This window comes from Nestor notabilis, unplaced genomic scaffold, assembly GCF_000696875.1.
Source record: "Nestor notabilis isolate BGI_N333 unplaced genomic scaffold, ASM69687v1 scaffold22050, whole genome shotgun sequence".
Lineage (NCBI taxonomy): Eukaryota > Metazoa > Chordata > Aves > Psittaciformes > Psittacidae > Nestor > Nestor notabilis.
Genome location: NW_009912825.1, coordinates 23,503 through 38,547, shown reverse-complemented (window position 1 = coordinate 38,547; position 15,045 = coordinate 23,503). Strand labels below are relative to the sequence as shown.

Genomic DNA, 15,045 nt, shown 5'->3' with positions numbered 1-15,045 from the left:
AGCTCAAATAGGGGGATGCTGGTGGTGCCGGGGATGAGGCCGGCATGGCTGTGCGGGCTGCCCTGCTGCTGGGCGTGCTGCTGCTGACCCACCACGCTGGGGATGCAGGTGAGGCTCCCCCGTGCACGGGGCTGGAGGATGCTGGGGAGGGTGGGGAGGTTTTCAGAGGCAACATCCCCCTCTCCCAACATCCCGATGTCCCTCCAGAGCTCTGCTGCAAGGGGATGTGGTGATCGTGATGGGACGTGGGGGGAGATGTTTTGGTGGGGGTGGTGGGTTTCTGGGGATGTGCAAGCCGTGTGCCCATCCAGCCCTCTTGGAAGCCAATGGCAACCTGAGCTGCCGCTGTGCCAAGACCACCAGGGCCTTCATCCCACCATGGAAATACAGCAGCATCGAGGTCCGGCCAGTGGGGAGCAGCTGCCGGCGCCTCGAGGTGGTGTAAGTGCTTCCTGGGGGGAACAAGCCCTCTGCTCCCCCCATCCTCCCTGGATTATTTCAGTTCCACCCTTGATGAGAAGAACAGGGGGGCTCGGCTGCTCCAGCTCCTTTATGTTTTCTAGGATTAAGCTAAAAAGCCTGGAGAGGGTCTGTGTAAATCCTGACACCCCTTGGGTGAAGAAGCTCCTGCAGGACCTCCCTAACCTGTAAGCCCTCCTCAGCCCCATGTGATAGGATTTCCCAGCAGGACCAGAGTCATCCTATGGGGACTGGTCTTCACTTGTTTCTCCCCCCTTCTGCTTTTGGCAGGAGGAAGAAAGAGGCTCCCCACTGAGGAAGCTGCCACCGGTGGGACAGCCATATGTGCTGGGCCTGGATCTGGTCCCCACCTCCCACCCTGCTGCCTCCTTGTGCAGAGGGGATGCTGCTGCTGTGCGACGCCTTGAGCCCCTTTTCCCTTGGCATTTTGTGCATTTAAGCCCTTGAAAATGCCAGTACCCCCTTCCCCACCCTTCCACCATGTGCTGGGTGTCCCCTTCAGGCACAACCTAACAGGTCCAATAAAGGTGGCAGCTCTGGGTCAGTGTCACTTGCACCCCTTCTTGCGGCATGCCAGAGGCTTGGGGGTACTCGGGGGAGCGGAGGGGGGCTCACCGCTGCTTCTCCACCAAGAAACATGGGGCAAGCAGGAGGTGTTAGGAGTTTTCTGCCCTTTTTTGATCGGGGAGGTGGCGTGGGCCACCACGTGTGATGGGGAAGCAGAGGCAGGGAAGTCGAAGTGTGGGGCAGCTCCTTCCTCCCCCCCGGCGTTTCCCAGGCTCCGAAATCCCCACCTCGGCTGGCTATAAAGCAGCCCCAGGGCAGCTCGGGGCAGGGGTGAGGATGCGGCTGCTGCCGGCGACGCTGGCCATGGCCCTGCTCATGGGCAACTTGGTGCCGGGTGGTGGTGAGTGGCCTTGGGGTGTCCCTCTGTCCCCTCCAAATCCCTCGGCTGAAACGCTGCATGGGGCTGAGCGTGGGCTCCTCTAAGCTTTCAGATTTGTTTCTTGCCTATCTTTGAGCTTGAGTTTATCAGTTAAAGTCGGTGGTTAAACTGGAGGGGGATGTTGGAGACTGGGGTGGGATTTGCCTGGCAGGTTTAAGCTGCTTCTCCTCAAGACCCCTGTGAAATTTGAGTGTGTGGTGGGTGGGCAATGGGTTTAATTCCTAAAACACTGGTTAAGTTTCAAACCTGGAGGCTAAGCCCTTTCTGCATGCATGACAAGAAAGCTTTGAGCCCGTGCTGGGAGGGATTAGCTTTGCGTCACCTCTTGCTGCTGCAAAGGAGACTGGGGGGGGATTTGCCTGGCAGGTTTAAGCTGCTTCTCCTCAAGACCCCTGTGAAATTTGAGTGTGTGGTGGGTGGGCAATGGGTTTAATTCCTAAAACACTGGTTAAGTTTCAAACCTGGAGGCTAAGCCCTTTCTGCATGCATGACAAGAAAGCTTTGAGCCCGTGCTGGGAGGGATTAGCTTTGCGTCACCTCTTGCTGCTGCAAACCCCATCAAGACAAACCAATGTCCCCATGGGCATCAGGGACGGGATGGGATCGTGACGTGAGGGTGGTGGGGGGCTGAGACCTGTGGGTGTGTGGGCTGCTGTTGGGTGCAGGTCTGTCGCTGGAGAGCCTGCTGACCAACATGAGGTGCAAGTGCATCAAATGGACCGCCCAGGTCATCAACCTGGGGCTGATCTTCGCCATCGATGTCACCCCACCGGGTATTCACTGCAGGAGGAAGGAGATCATGTAAGTGGAAAGCTTTATAAAGCAATCCCTGCTAATTGCAACCTGCCAGGTTGGACACAGGGGCTTGGAGCAACCCGCTCTAGTGGAAGGTGTCCTTGCCCGTGGCAGGGGGTTGGACCTGGATGAGCTTTAAGGTCCCTTCGAACCCAAACTGTTCTATGATTCTATGACACAAGGTCAAGGTCTAAAAGATCTCGTCTATCTCCCAGCAAGGGTCACAGGGTGTGCTCATAATCCTGTAGGGAGCGAGAGGGGTTTTCTCTGCAGACAGCAGCCTGGCGAGGAGCGCTTTGGGACAGAGGCGTGTGTGGGGCTGAGCGGGTCTCATCCCCTTGCAGTCTTACCTTGAAGAAAAACAAGAAGGTTTGCGTGGCCCCCGAGGCGCCCTGGATCCAGCTGCTCATCTTCAAGCTGACACAGAGGTACTTAATGCCCAGCGACCGGACAACAAGCATCCGAACACGTTGCCAGGGTGCTCCCTTTCCTCCTGATGGCTTTGGTTTCACTTCTTTCCTCCCCCCAAAACCTGTAGGAATGTCACCAAGAAAGCAGCAGCGGTGCGGCGGCGGCGGGAAGCAGAGTGATGGTGCAGACTCCCTGCCCCATCTCTCCCTCTGTCTGAATACAGTGACCAGTAACCAGCTGGGGTTTGCGGCACAACTCCAGAACTTCTTCTGCTCCCGGGGTTTTGGTGAGGGGCAGGAGCCTTCCCCTGCTCCCTCCTCCAAAAGAAAGGCTTTCCACGTGGGTACCCACTGTCACCCTCCATTCTGGGTGCTTGCGCTTTTCCTGTGCACAATGGCATGCCATCAATAAACGGATGAACGTGCTTCCCCCGTGGCTGTGGGAGCTCTTTCTGCATGGATCTGTGTCAAAATCAGGATTTTTGGGGTGGAGGAGTTAGACTGGACCGTGGCATCATGAAGCCCTCAGCTGCTTTGCCTCAGGGCACTTCCTAATGCGTTGTCTTTCCTCTGCCCCAAGTTTTCCTGCCTTTTCCTGATACCTCCTTGGAGGAGCGGGTTGTGCTATGGGATGCTGGAGTTGGATGGCGTCTGACCTCTGCAGTTTTGCAAGCACAGGAGAAATACTAGGAGATTTCCCAGTCACCAGTTGAGGATCAGTCTGTGGACCCCCATTTTCCTGGGATGATGGATGCAGGCATCCTGTGGGGACCCTGGGATGTCCCTTGGCCACATGGACCAAGGCGATGCAGGTGTGATGTGCAACCCTGTGCAAAATGTACCTAATCATCTCAATATGTGCCTTGACCATGCTGCTGGTGGGTGTCTGGGGCCTGGGGACCTCTTCAGAAGGGTAGGAATCCAGTTTGTGTCACCTCCCCACCACCCTGGGTACCAGAAGTACATCGCAGAAGCTTGAAGCACCCATCTGATCACCATGTCCCCCTCCCTCCCATTCTCAAGAATCACAGCAGGGGACAAGAGTGGTTGCAAAAGGGCTGTTTATTGCCAACAGAAGGAAATACAAGTACACAGGTGAGAAGAAACAAGCAGAGATTTAGCCCTCTCCATCCCGTGTGAGCAGTACCCTGGCTCCACAGCGCGGGGGTGTGTTTTTATATTAAAATAAATCAGAATTCTTTTCAAAAAGGAAGCAAAAATGAACAGTTCAGGGTTTTGAGGACCTCCCTTTGCCAAGCTGCCCAAAGGTTAAGGAAAAGCAGGGCTGCTTTGCTCAGCTGTCGTTATTTGGTCCAGGCTGGGTCTGTGCAGGGGAGCAGGTCTTCCCCCTGCCTGGCTCCCCCCTGTCCCCACTCAGTGAGAATTGGCATTCTCAGTGAGTTTCTCATTGCAAAGTTTAATTATGGGGGTGATTGCACTGTGGTGTCGCACTTTCTCCAAAAGGTGAGTATTTTCAGAGGGAAAGAAAACAGGATCCTTTTGTAAAAGCAAAGGAGAGAAGGTTTCTTTCCATTTATTCTTCTGGGAAACACGGAATAAGCAAGTTACTCGTGGTTTTTTGCTCAGCGCTCAGTTGAAGGCTGCTCTTGCAGACATGCTGCTTGGGGCCAGCATCAGGCTTCCGCAGAGGTTTTTGCCTGGGAGACTGACCCCATCCCCATGTCAGGGCTGGTGGGGAAGGCCCAGAGCAGGCCAGGCAAAAACCTGGCCACCGCAAGCAAGAGTTTCCTCATCCGAGCGCCCAACAGGCTCCTAATTTAAAGCTGTTTCCATAAACCAAGACACAACCCCCCCTAAAACGTTAGCAGCTTCCTCCCCTCTCCACGTGCACTTCCATCTTTTGAGGGACCAGACTTTGCAGTTGCAAAGACAACACGTAAGTGAGAAATCCAACTAACAATCACCCTGACCTCCCGAAATAACCACTGTGAACGGGGGTGGGAAGGGGAGCCTGTGTTCCCATCACAACTGTGCTGGTCGTGAGTTTATGAATTAAGGGCATATTTAGCTACCATGGTGCACACAAACACTTTAGTTGCTTGGGAAGCGAACTCATAGTGTGATAATTAAAAATGGGAAACAAAGCCATGTACATGTCACTTGGAAAGAAAGCCACCATGAGGGTTGTGGGGGTTTTGGCTGGGTTGGTTTTTTGCTTCAGAACAAAGGTCGATACAGACAACAAACTCAGTAGATGCCAAGATGGTAGAAGCTGTTTACCAACGACGACAAGACCAACTACCAGGATCACTCTAACCTTCCCCACTCAAAGGGTGAGCTGAACACAGGGAGGGAGGGGGAAAGGAAAATGTTGTATCACTTGGTGTGCTTTGCCATCGGTGCTGTCTAAAACACATACCTGAGGTATCAAAGCACCTGAGTGTTTCTCTATCTTCATGCTTATTTTCAGCTATACTCCAAGAAACTGTACTCCTGAAGTCCATCATCCTCTCTCGTAGCCAAACCAGTATTTATCATCTCTTATTATAGAGTCATTTTTCTTAGGACGAAAGAGTTCTTTAAAGGTGTTAATTTTGTCCCTTTTGTCATCGTGCAGTGCCTGTACCTGCATTATCTGCTCTGATTTTTGGTTTTTGCTTAAAAAGCAAACCTGCAGTCAGTGTCAGTGCAAAGAGTGGTCACAGGAGAAGCTGTCACTTAGAGCTGTGATTGGATTTAAAGCCTCATAAAGCTTCTAAAATTGTTTTTTAAGTGAGTTCTTGGCTGATGCTTGGCATAGAGACTTAACACAAGTGGTTTCCTCTCGGGGTTTGTATCGCCTTTGAACACTGAAGGGTGAGAAAGGGAGGGTACGTGGTTATACTACTGTAACCTTACAAAAAGCTGGTGAGTTGTGTATTATAAGGTGCTTTCTCCTCACTGGGAGAGGGAGACACTCAGCTAATAATAGTGTCTATTACAAAGCCCCAAACCTCTCTGCTCAGGGCTCATTTCTTTTGCAGTCTCTAACAAATCGGGCCCTCTGCCCCCCGCTCCGGGTAAGGCCTTCATTGCCTTTTGGAATGTGCAAAATCAGGTAGGTGAGGTTTTCCAAAGCACATGTTTGGTGCTGGTACCATACTCCTTCTGAAGCCAAGGTGAACTTGAGCGAGTCTTGCGCGCTGCTTCACTTCCTACCGGGCAGTTTTGGTTGTGAAGACCACCCAGAAGAACATCCCAGCTCTGTGGTGACCAAGCAGGGCAATGACCTGCTGCTCTTCTATGCTGACGGCCTGATTTTAGCTGAACCACCTTCTGCTGCTGCCTGGTGTATTAGGTAAGGATGTGCTTAGATCAGTTACCTCTCCATACAACAGGGAGAGGGTCCTTCTTAAGGTTTAAATCAGGCCTTAGATCTTCATTAACATTGCAAGGAAAGCATCTGTGCAGAAGCCAAGAACAGAGGAACTGAATTATAATTAAGTACAGAGCTGAGGTTGCTGGGGAGAGGACAACTGCTATTTGCCATAAAACTACCTTTTAAACCAGTATGGGAGCACAGATCCCATTTGTGTGGTATTTCTAATGCAGGCGATTAGTTTGGATCCTTTCACTCCACCCCACTATGCCCAACTTCATGACCAAGGAAGGTTTTAATGCTAAAAGCTAAAACTGCATTGTGGAAATAATGTCTGGTTCCTGCTCCCTACCAAGAAGGTACGAATACTACAGTCCTGGTTGAGGAATCCCTAAAGTGTTTCTTTCTCCAGCTCATCTTCTAAATTAACAGAGAGACTCTTGATTTTAACAAGCCTTTTTGGCCTCCCCCTCACCACCTGACCAATACCACAGGAAGAAGTGACATAAACCTTTGAGGTCTCAAACTCCCACTTGCCATTTGGACCCAATAGACAAGCTGGGTGTGGAAAGCTGGTCTCCAAAAGCCCAATATTTGGAATTAAGTGGGAGCTGCAGATGCTCAGCACCTTTGGAAAGCGGGCCTCAGGAGCGTGACCGTGGATTTAGGAGTCTCCATGGCAAAGCTAGCAGGGTGGGAGGCCATCAGCCATCTGCAGTGCCACCCAAATGCTGATGGTGTGGTTTTGAGAGCTGCATTAGGTCAGTGGCAAGTGCTTCGGAAAAGGTCAAGAGTCAAAGATTTTGGCTTTCTATTCTATAAAACACAGAACAGTGAGGATTTGGGATTAATAGACCTTTGCTGAATGTTTCTGCAGCCTAAACAGGAGTGGCTTCCAACAGACAGAGAAAGCTTACTCATAAACGGAAACATTATGCTGGAACGACTGCTAGAAAGAGATGACAAAAGCTTTTGATGAGGCAAATGGGAAGGGAAGCTGGTCTCAGACCCCATTGTGCCCTCCCTGACTTCAGTGTGTAGTACACAAATGTTCACACTCCTTACAGAGAAATAAGGAAACAGAAATATTCAGCTGCATTGTACAAAATTCTCTTTTTTTATATATATATGTATATATGTACACACACAAAACCCCATATCGAACAGATTTACCATACTGAATTTTAAAAAGTTGCTCATGGAAGGGTGTTGGATTTTTTTTTCTCTGCTTGTTTTAGGCAGTGCTGTTGCTTAGAAGCTGACACCAGGCACCATATTTCTGAAAGCAAACCAAGACAGTCAGGAGCAGTAAACGGCTTAGAGCTTTTCTACCCAGGCATTGACTGTGATGTTCTGGGAAGTGAGGGTCAGTGATGGAGTGAACTGATGTTTTCCCATCCATCTATGCTGAGAGTTAGGGATATTTGACTTTGTATTGCTTTCTCTCCCCTAGAAAACACCCTACTGTCAGCTTCCATCTGGGTCAGAAGAAAATTAGCCTTTACTGAAAGGGATTTCACCCCATGCACGAGGCTGGCAGCTGCCTGCTTTTTTCCTAGAGCAGAGTGGCTCTAGGAAATGCTCCCCATTCCCCAGCTCGCTATGGCTGGGGAAAAAAGCACAATCCCCTTACTGCTCCTGCTGGGAAGGGAAAATCCAGACGGAAAACAAGGTGGGAGCCAGACACATGAAAGGCAGGTAAACGTGTCTCTGGTTACGTGCATCGGCTGAAACATAAACAAGACTCATTTAGTTTTAAATCCAGAGGTTTTGTGCAACATATATTAAAATAACTCTTTTTTTTTTTTTTTTTTTTAAAGAAATCACACAGAGTAACAGATGTTTGGAAGTGTATTTTGAAGCAGAGAAAATCCAATTAAACACCTTCCTGCAACAGAACACTTCAATCAGTGAGAAACCAAAGGGAAGTCAAACCTAACAACATTCGCCAGGATTTGGGTTGGTTTTTGTTTTTCATCCCCATCCTCTCCCACCCCGGTATTACAAAACATTGCTGTTGGTTTTAGTTTTATTAATAAACGGGCTCTTCTGCAGTTCATATACAATCATAGGTGGATTTTAAATTCCATGTTATACAAACATCTCAAAAAATACTGGGAGTGAAGTATGGTAGGAAATACTGCTTGCATTGCTACTTAACATGTGGGTGGGAAGAGGAGGAGAAGGGTTGGTTAGTGCACACCTTCGGAATAACCCCACCTCCAAAAATGATACAGCAGCTGATTACAGAAAGGTAATGTCCACAAAATTTAAGTTTTTCATGCTATTCTACTTTCCAGTACTATACTCTCCAATCACTTCCGCAATTTAATGGCTGGGTGGTGGATGCTGAGGTATATTACAAACGAGATACCTGCACCTAGAGGAATATCCATCTTTAGAAAGGGCTTTTTTTCTGTGTGTGGTGCTGCATGAAGCAATTGCCATGCAGGAATTTCACCCAGCTTCCAATTTGGAGTAGACAATAGGTGACACCTCCAGTTTTTTTAGGCACTTATTTTTTTACAAGGGAGTTGTTTGGTTGAACCAATTTGTTTATGTTCTGTCCCACACCACCCCTTCCCCAGCCCCCAACGAGAGTCAGGGAATAGTTTCTACTCTAAGTCCAATTGGTATTTATCTCCCTGCTATGGATAACTTCCTATGTATAAAACGACAAAGGAAATAATTAAAGACTAGAGGAAGAGCCTGACTCTGCAGTTTCACAAGACTGAAGATGGCTCCTTAGTATTTAAAACTAATTTCACAATTTAAATTTGACTTTTTCTTTTTTCCAGTATACGAATGAGACATAAATATAGGCTCTCAATCTGCTTAAAAATTTCATTCACGTAATGGAAAATTTTTTTTCATTTATTAAAAATATCACACTTTGAGACTAGAAACAGTAAAATGCATGAAAAGTTTAAAATAGAAATTCAAGAAAATCTTATAGCAGCAAAAAAGCAGAATAAAGAAAAACTTAAAAACACAGACACAACCTTTTCCTATCACTGTGCCATTGGTTGTTGGTTTTTTTTAAACATTAAGCAGCCAAACAATTTTATTTTTCAGAAAATTGCATTATGTTCAATGCCTCTTGAGGCACAAGGGTTTGAACTGGCCACCCAGAGCAGAAAAATGGAGAAAAAAAGGGATTTCCAACACATCCAAAGAGCATCAACATTTGGGAATGAACCAGCAGCTTTTTAATTCAACCCTGACTGACAACAAAAGAGAAAGGTTATTAAAAAAAGTGGGATGGATATTTGGCAACTAGGGTCAGGAAAAACAATCCAAGGAATGACTATGGCTCCCACTCGCTCCCCCAAGAAAAAAACGTGCCAATGTCTACTCCATGGGCTCTTTGGAGATGGAAGGTTATTTCCAGCAGTTTTTTCCTGTACCCTGTGCTTAAACAGTTAATCCCATGTTTCCCTTCTGGGAAAAGGGAACTTAGGATAGATTTATAATAACTTCTTTATTCACCCAGAACCCCAACAGCTGGCTTCAAGTGCAATTTCTTAACCTTTCTTAAGTCCTACTCCCAAACTGTGCTGCTAAAGAGCGTGTCGCCCCAGCTTGCCAAGAGGCAGCTCTGTTTCCCTCTGGATCCCTGTGTATCCCTCCCAGGAAGGACCCAGTTCTGCAGAGCTCTGGAAAAGACTCCCCATAAGATCTGCTCAGCATTCAACGTTCACCTATGAGACATAGGTTTGCTGGGAATTTTGTTGTAAATGAAATGACATCAGGAGAATTTAGACCTCAAATTTTATGACCGATATTAAGGTATCTTTGGTTTTCTAATATTAGTTAGATGAGGGGCAGTGCCACACTGCTCATCATTTATAGTCAGGTTAGTAAGTGCTTTGCTAATGTGCAAAATTTATTTTGGATGCAGAGTTCAGTCCTCATTTTGGGTTCAAACAAACAGCATTTCTAGTATTCTTCCTACAAAACAAGCATTTCTAATTTTTTCTTTCTTTCTCCTAAAAGGTTGGCTCACTTCACCATGTTCTGGAAAAAAAGTACTATCTTGAAATACATTAATATGCAAGTTTTTAATCTCATTTGTCCATTTCTAAGTGCAGCTTCCTACTGAAAAGGAAAAGCTTGCCAGTTTAAAAAAAAAAAAAAAAAGAAAAAAAAAGAAAAATTAAATTAAGAATTTGGAAAGGGAATAATACTTTGGTTCCAGCCCTAGTGCCAAATGATACCAATATGCACCAAAATGTGCAAAATCTCATATCAAACACATAAGGAAAGGAGCTCGAAGAAGCAGCTTAAGGTTGGCCATACTTTACTCCTATATACTTTGATTTACAACTGTACAGGTCCATAACAACAGGTCCTTGCCCTCAAAGGGGCAGGGCTCCACTACCTCCTGTTAGGCAAGTGCACACCGTTGACAAGAGGCAGGAGCGGAGGATGGAGTTCGAGTTGTGTTAACAGTGAGAAGTGGTCTGAAGGGATGTGAGGGTGTGGACACCCAGTGATGTTGTTGTCAACCAGCCACTGAGGGTCCAAAGGCCCCAGGACACCAAGCACGTTCATGTGAGTGTTGGAATAGAAAATGTAGTCAATCACACCCTAGGGAGAAAGAGAAACACGACAGTGAGAACAGAGCTCGCTTCTGGCAACCTGAACTCGACTGGCTTCTGGCTGCTATCCTTGGAAAGAGGCACAGCGCTGGTATTAAGGTAAGAAACGCGGGCAGCATTTCCCATTCCAAGCGCTGCACATCCGTTCGCATTAAGTCACTGGCCAGAGCCAGGTAAGAAGTTTAAAAATGCCAGTAAATCAAGGATTTGTGTGCGGTAGGAAAAGTGTCCAGCAAGTGGAGGAATCAAGTGATGAAGCACTTACAGGAACAGAGGGAAAGACAGCCAATGGTCAGAAAATTAAGACAGCATCCTGGAGAGACCAGGTCAATGTCTGCCATTTCAGAAAAATCACTGCTTACTTTGAAATCAAAAGTGTAATTGGTGTAAGGCATCAAGTTGTTTTCATAGGCGCTCTTGAGTTGGAAGCCATGCGTGATTCTTCCTTCAGAAGCCCCGTTTTTTCCATTGCCACTGAAGTTCATGAGACACTCATTATAACGCAACTCCTTGAAGTCCTTGTGGTTGTCAGCTACTATGCCATTGCTTAAGTATTCCACTACACCTGTTTGCAAAGGAAATGATTCAGGGAGTTCCTTTAAAATGCAACAGTCAGGGAACGTTGGCCCCAGAGTTAAAACCAAAACACCAGTAAGACACACCATGAGATTAGAGAAGAGCATTCATCTAAAGGGAAACTTACACAGCAGCTGTATTGTCCAACTTTCTGACATGCAGACAGGGAACTGAGGCTCTCCGGTGGCTTTGACACTATTTTTTGAGGATTACAATAAACCCTTAGTACATGTATTGTACTGTGCATGTGCCACGGTGCTAAAGAGGCGAATTTTCTACTTATACCTGACGTTACAGTATTGAATGTCATCATTATTAAAGCAAACCTACCTCCTTAGAAAATTTTGATGTTCCATCATGAACTCCCAACTTCCCTACTTATTTCTGCTGCTCAAGGCATGGGTATTTATTTAATGACCTAATTAAGATCTATCTGCTCTTCTACCTCCTTATAGGCACAACCAGTTTTTCTGGAGCATACAGCCGATTGTGACAAGCAGCCTACTCAACCATAGGATGAGAATTCTCTTCAGCCAGCTTTCAAAAGACAGCTGTTGCTACCAAAGTTTTCATCCAGGGAAGTGCAAACCACACTACTGTCCTCAGAGGCAAAGAGGATTCAACCATTCTAAGAAGGTAAGTTAAAAACTGAGCCAAAACCAGTCTTACCTGAATCAGGCAATGAGTTGAGATCTGCACACAGCACCAGAGGGATAGAGTTTGGATCTGCTGTTGGGCTACTGGGCCTGCTTGAGGCTTTCTCGAGGATATTTTTCAGTTCTGAGACAAACATCATCGTCTGAATGAGTTTCACGTCTGAGTATTCAGGGTCCCAGTGCATGTGGGCATTGGCGACAATAAGCAGCTGTTTGTCCACATGAAGTGATTTCATACCTGAATAAACAAAGACATTTTTATCAGTGAAAGGCTGATTGTGGGAATATAGCAGATTCCTACCTGTGAACACTCAGGGTCTAGCTACTAAGGACTCCAAGTCAGACACGCCAACAGATGGATGTATTTTTATTGCTGGAAAAAGAGGCATTACCTGAATAACTACTCCTTTCTAAATCAGCAGCATTTACATAGTATTACATGACTAAATCTGTCCCATATAGAAAAGAAACAGCCAGCATAATCTGAAACTCTTATAATTGCATTCCTTATTTACTCCTCAAGTGGCCATCACTTGACCTTGCACCACTATTCAATATTAAAGGCACATGGGAGTTTCCTAACTCTTAGCTGCCACAGTGCAGCAAATTGTTCCCTTGGGAAAAAACTTAAACCTGCTTAAATGTTAATGCTTAAATGTTAATGCTTAAATACAGTACAAACCTGGCTGCTGCTTAACACTGTAGCTGCTTTTACTATTTATCTGAGAAACAGTACTCTGAAAGATGGGGCATAAAGCCACAGGCAGTTCCTTTCACTCCTCCAATTTAGACATTCTGCTCCTTTGAAGGCTACACTGGCAACAAGCCATCAAAAAAACCAGACACGCAGACAGAGCAGGGTGGCAATTTTAAGTACGTTGAAATTGTCTACTCCATCTGATCAAACCTAAATGAGAATGTGACAGCCAGTCAATCAAGTGGCATGAAAAGATACCTGTTAATCTCATTCTTCTGCATCAGTACATTAGCACTGTCTTATAATCACTGGGGGAGGATGGAAGGATTCAATCAAGGGGAAAAAAGTTGAAAATAGAAGTTGAATATTATTGACAATGACTGGTAAGAGCTTGTGCATGTAAACATGCTGACCTTGGAAGAGCTTAATTCTTCAAGTCGAAATTAACAGAGTAAGTAAGCAGGGACAAAAACTTGAAAGGAGAAAGCTAAATGCTGGGCATCTGGCTGTGGACCAGGAAATCATGTCATGTGTGTCCTGTCTTACCCACTGATGGGCTATCATATCTCAAATTAGCACAGTGAACAGCATTTGCTCATCTGTAAGTATTTGGTTACTGCCAGCTCTAGAGAGCCCTATTGTTTAGGAATAACTCATGCCCTTATAGGCTTTGAGTTATCAATAAGAAAACCACAATCACACTTACTTGCTCCAAATAATTCTTTGTGCACCTCTAACACCACGGCAACTCCAATGTTGTCCTTTGTCATCACTCTGTTTAACATAGCTTCTGAACCTTCAGAGTTAGCCATGGCCACTTGGTTGAACTCCACTGTATGCTTCTGCACTAGTGTAAACCTGATTAAACAAAGAGAACCACATGTGAACATGTGTCTGATGTACAGCTACAAGGAAAGATGTGGTTTCTATTTGCACTCCAGTCTACCATGTCTAAGGACAGAGCCTACAGGCATCAGGTGAGGCACGTTTCTTTTGTCTGCTTGTTTTATAAACGTATAAACAGTTCTAAGAAGTATTCCCCCAGTCAGGTTAGAGCCCTTGGTCTGGCAAGCAAGATGCTCTTATGGGAGATGAGATACCTGGGGTTTAGGAGGTGTTTACTTGTTTCAGCACAGCACTCCAAGAGGACTGTTCAGAGCACCTCTTCTGGAGTGTTCTGGGCAAAAACAATTAAGATGAGATGGTAATTAAAGGCTTGCCTTTTACTATGGGCAAATGGATTGTGGAAAAACAGCTTCTTTGAAACCACCAGCTACCAGCACTAGTTTTGTGAAATTGGTTTTTTATTCCCTTCCAGCCTTAGGCTGCCCCAAAGCGCCTTGCTTTAGGACAAACTGAAGGCTACCTATTGAAAGTTGGGGTTGTTTTTGTTTGTGCTCTAAGAAAAAAAGTGTTATTAGTCTTCTGTTCTCACCTGTGAGAGCCAAAGCATAATAATCAGTTCTCTATATACCCTTGTTAGTTTCAAGGTTTGAAAAACATCAGTTGTTTGTTTTCACAGACTTCCTCTAGTCAAACCCAGTCAGATTGTTTTTTATACATGATCTGAAAGGTTTATTTTTGTTTCTGGAAGCAGTGAAAACTCTGAAAGAGAGCTAAGCCTTTGCACAACTTCCATTCTAATTACTGAAAACTGTTGAGGGAATATTCAGAGGGATACTCAGTGTGGTACAACCTGTGAGCAGTTTATGTTGACAAGTATGAATGCCAGCACCTCTCCTCTCTTCCCAATAGTTTGATGCTTTTAGTGTAGCAGAACCCTTTGGATCAGGTGTTCAATAATGTCTTGATTCACAAAGCAGAGAATATTCTGCCATCCTTTGGCAGTAATACAACTTTTAATACCTGATGATTAAGCCAGCACAGTTTCTAGATCTTTACTCTTAGAGGGATGAAACTGCTGTCAAGTAAGGCAGAAGTTTGTAGAGAAGGTATTTATTAGACCTGCCAAAAAATGTGCACACAAGCATGCAAGTTTTCACTTTCCTGCAACTCTCCTGCAACTTCCCAAGTTTCTAAAGAAGTATTTTTGTTCATCTCTGAAATGAATGGAAGGGCTGTGTTGCAAACAGAGCAGCAAAAAGGAAGGGAGGCTCATTCTTTGTCGTGACCTTTCTCTTTTGTTTTATAGTACTTTAGCTACCATGTGCCCTGAGGAGAGCTTTCGGACCTAAATCAAGCTGGTTTTAATGTATTTTTAAAAAGCTGCTTCTGCCCCTTACTTTTCAGTTTTGAAGAATATTGCACAGCCATCCACATGCTTTTTCTCCTGCTCAGACATGATTTTGGCACGTGACTTTGGAGAAAAAAATCCATCGTATCCTCGTTCTTTCAAGGCTGGCAGAAAAAGGGTGAAGTATTGCTCTGTTTCCACTTCCTGGAATTGAACACAAATACCTTAGGCTAACACAGTCTAGCATACCATTCCTATTTCTGTATGGCAACTGGTGCCTGCCTTGGCTTGCAGTCAGCAGCTCTCACCAAAGCAAAAACCTCCTGTTTGCACAAATCATGTCACTTCCTAGATTAATGGCCTGCCTGAAA

The 15,045-nt window shown here is 45.9% G+C and overlaps 3 protein-coding genes across 4 annotated transcripts in view; 2 read left to right on the top strand and 1 right to left on the bottom strand.

Annotated features, from left to right (window-relative positions):
• The first annotated feature begins 44 nt into the window (after window positions 1–44).
• Window positions 45–651, top strand: LOC104411181 (alveolar macrophage chemotactic factor-like). The gene is made up of 3 exons (XM_010021549.1): window positions 45–108; window positions 312–441; window positions 564–651. Exons 1-3 carry the CDS (start codon window positions 45–47, stop codon window positions 649–651), a joined length of 282 nt encoding a protein of 93 aa, XP_010019851.1.
• Window positions 652–1,323: 672 nt separating this feature from the next.
• LOC104411173 (C-X-C motif chemokine 13-like) lies at window positions 1,324–2,811 on the top strand. The gene is made up of 4 exons (XM_010021538.1): window positions 1,324–1,387; window positions 2,092–2,227; window positions 2,566–2,649; window positions 2,760–2,811. Exons 1-4 carry the CDS (start codon window positions 1,324–1,326, stop codon window positions 2,809–2,811), a joined length of 336 nt encoding a protein of 111 aa, XP_010019840.1.
• Window positions 2,812–10,327: 7,516 nt separating this feature from the next.
• CNOT6L (CCR4-NOT transcription complex, subunit 6-like) overlaps window positions 10,328–15,045 on the bottom strand; it is a 9,970-nt gene continuing 5,252 nt past the window's right edge. Inside the window, exons 7-11 of one of the 2 annotated variants that reach the window (XM_010021520.1) lie at window positions 14,724–14,878; window positions 13,181–13,338; window positions 11,797–12,021; window positions 10,914–11,116; window positions 10,328–10,540 (exon numbers count right to left, since the gene is read on the bottom strand). In XM_010021520.1, coding sequence (XP_010019822.1) covers window positions 10,328–10,540; window positions 10,914–11,116; window positions 11,797–12,021; window positions 13,181–13,338; window positions 14,724–14,878 — 954 coding nt within the window. The remainder of the gene's footprint in view (window positions 10,541–10,913; window positions 11,117–11,796; window positions 12,022–13,180; window positions 13,339–14,723; window positions 14,879–15,045) is intronic. The other variant, XM_010021527.1, reaches the window with a different exon arrangement.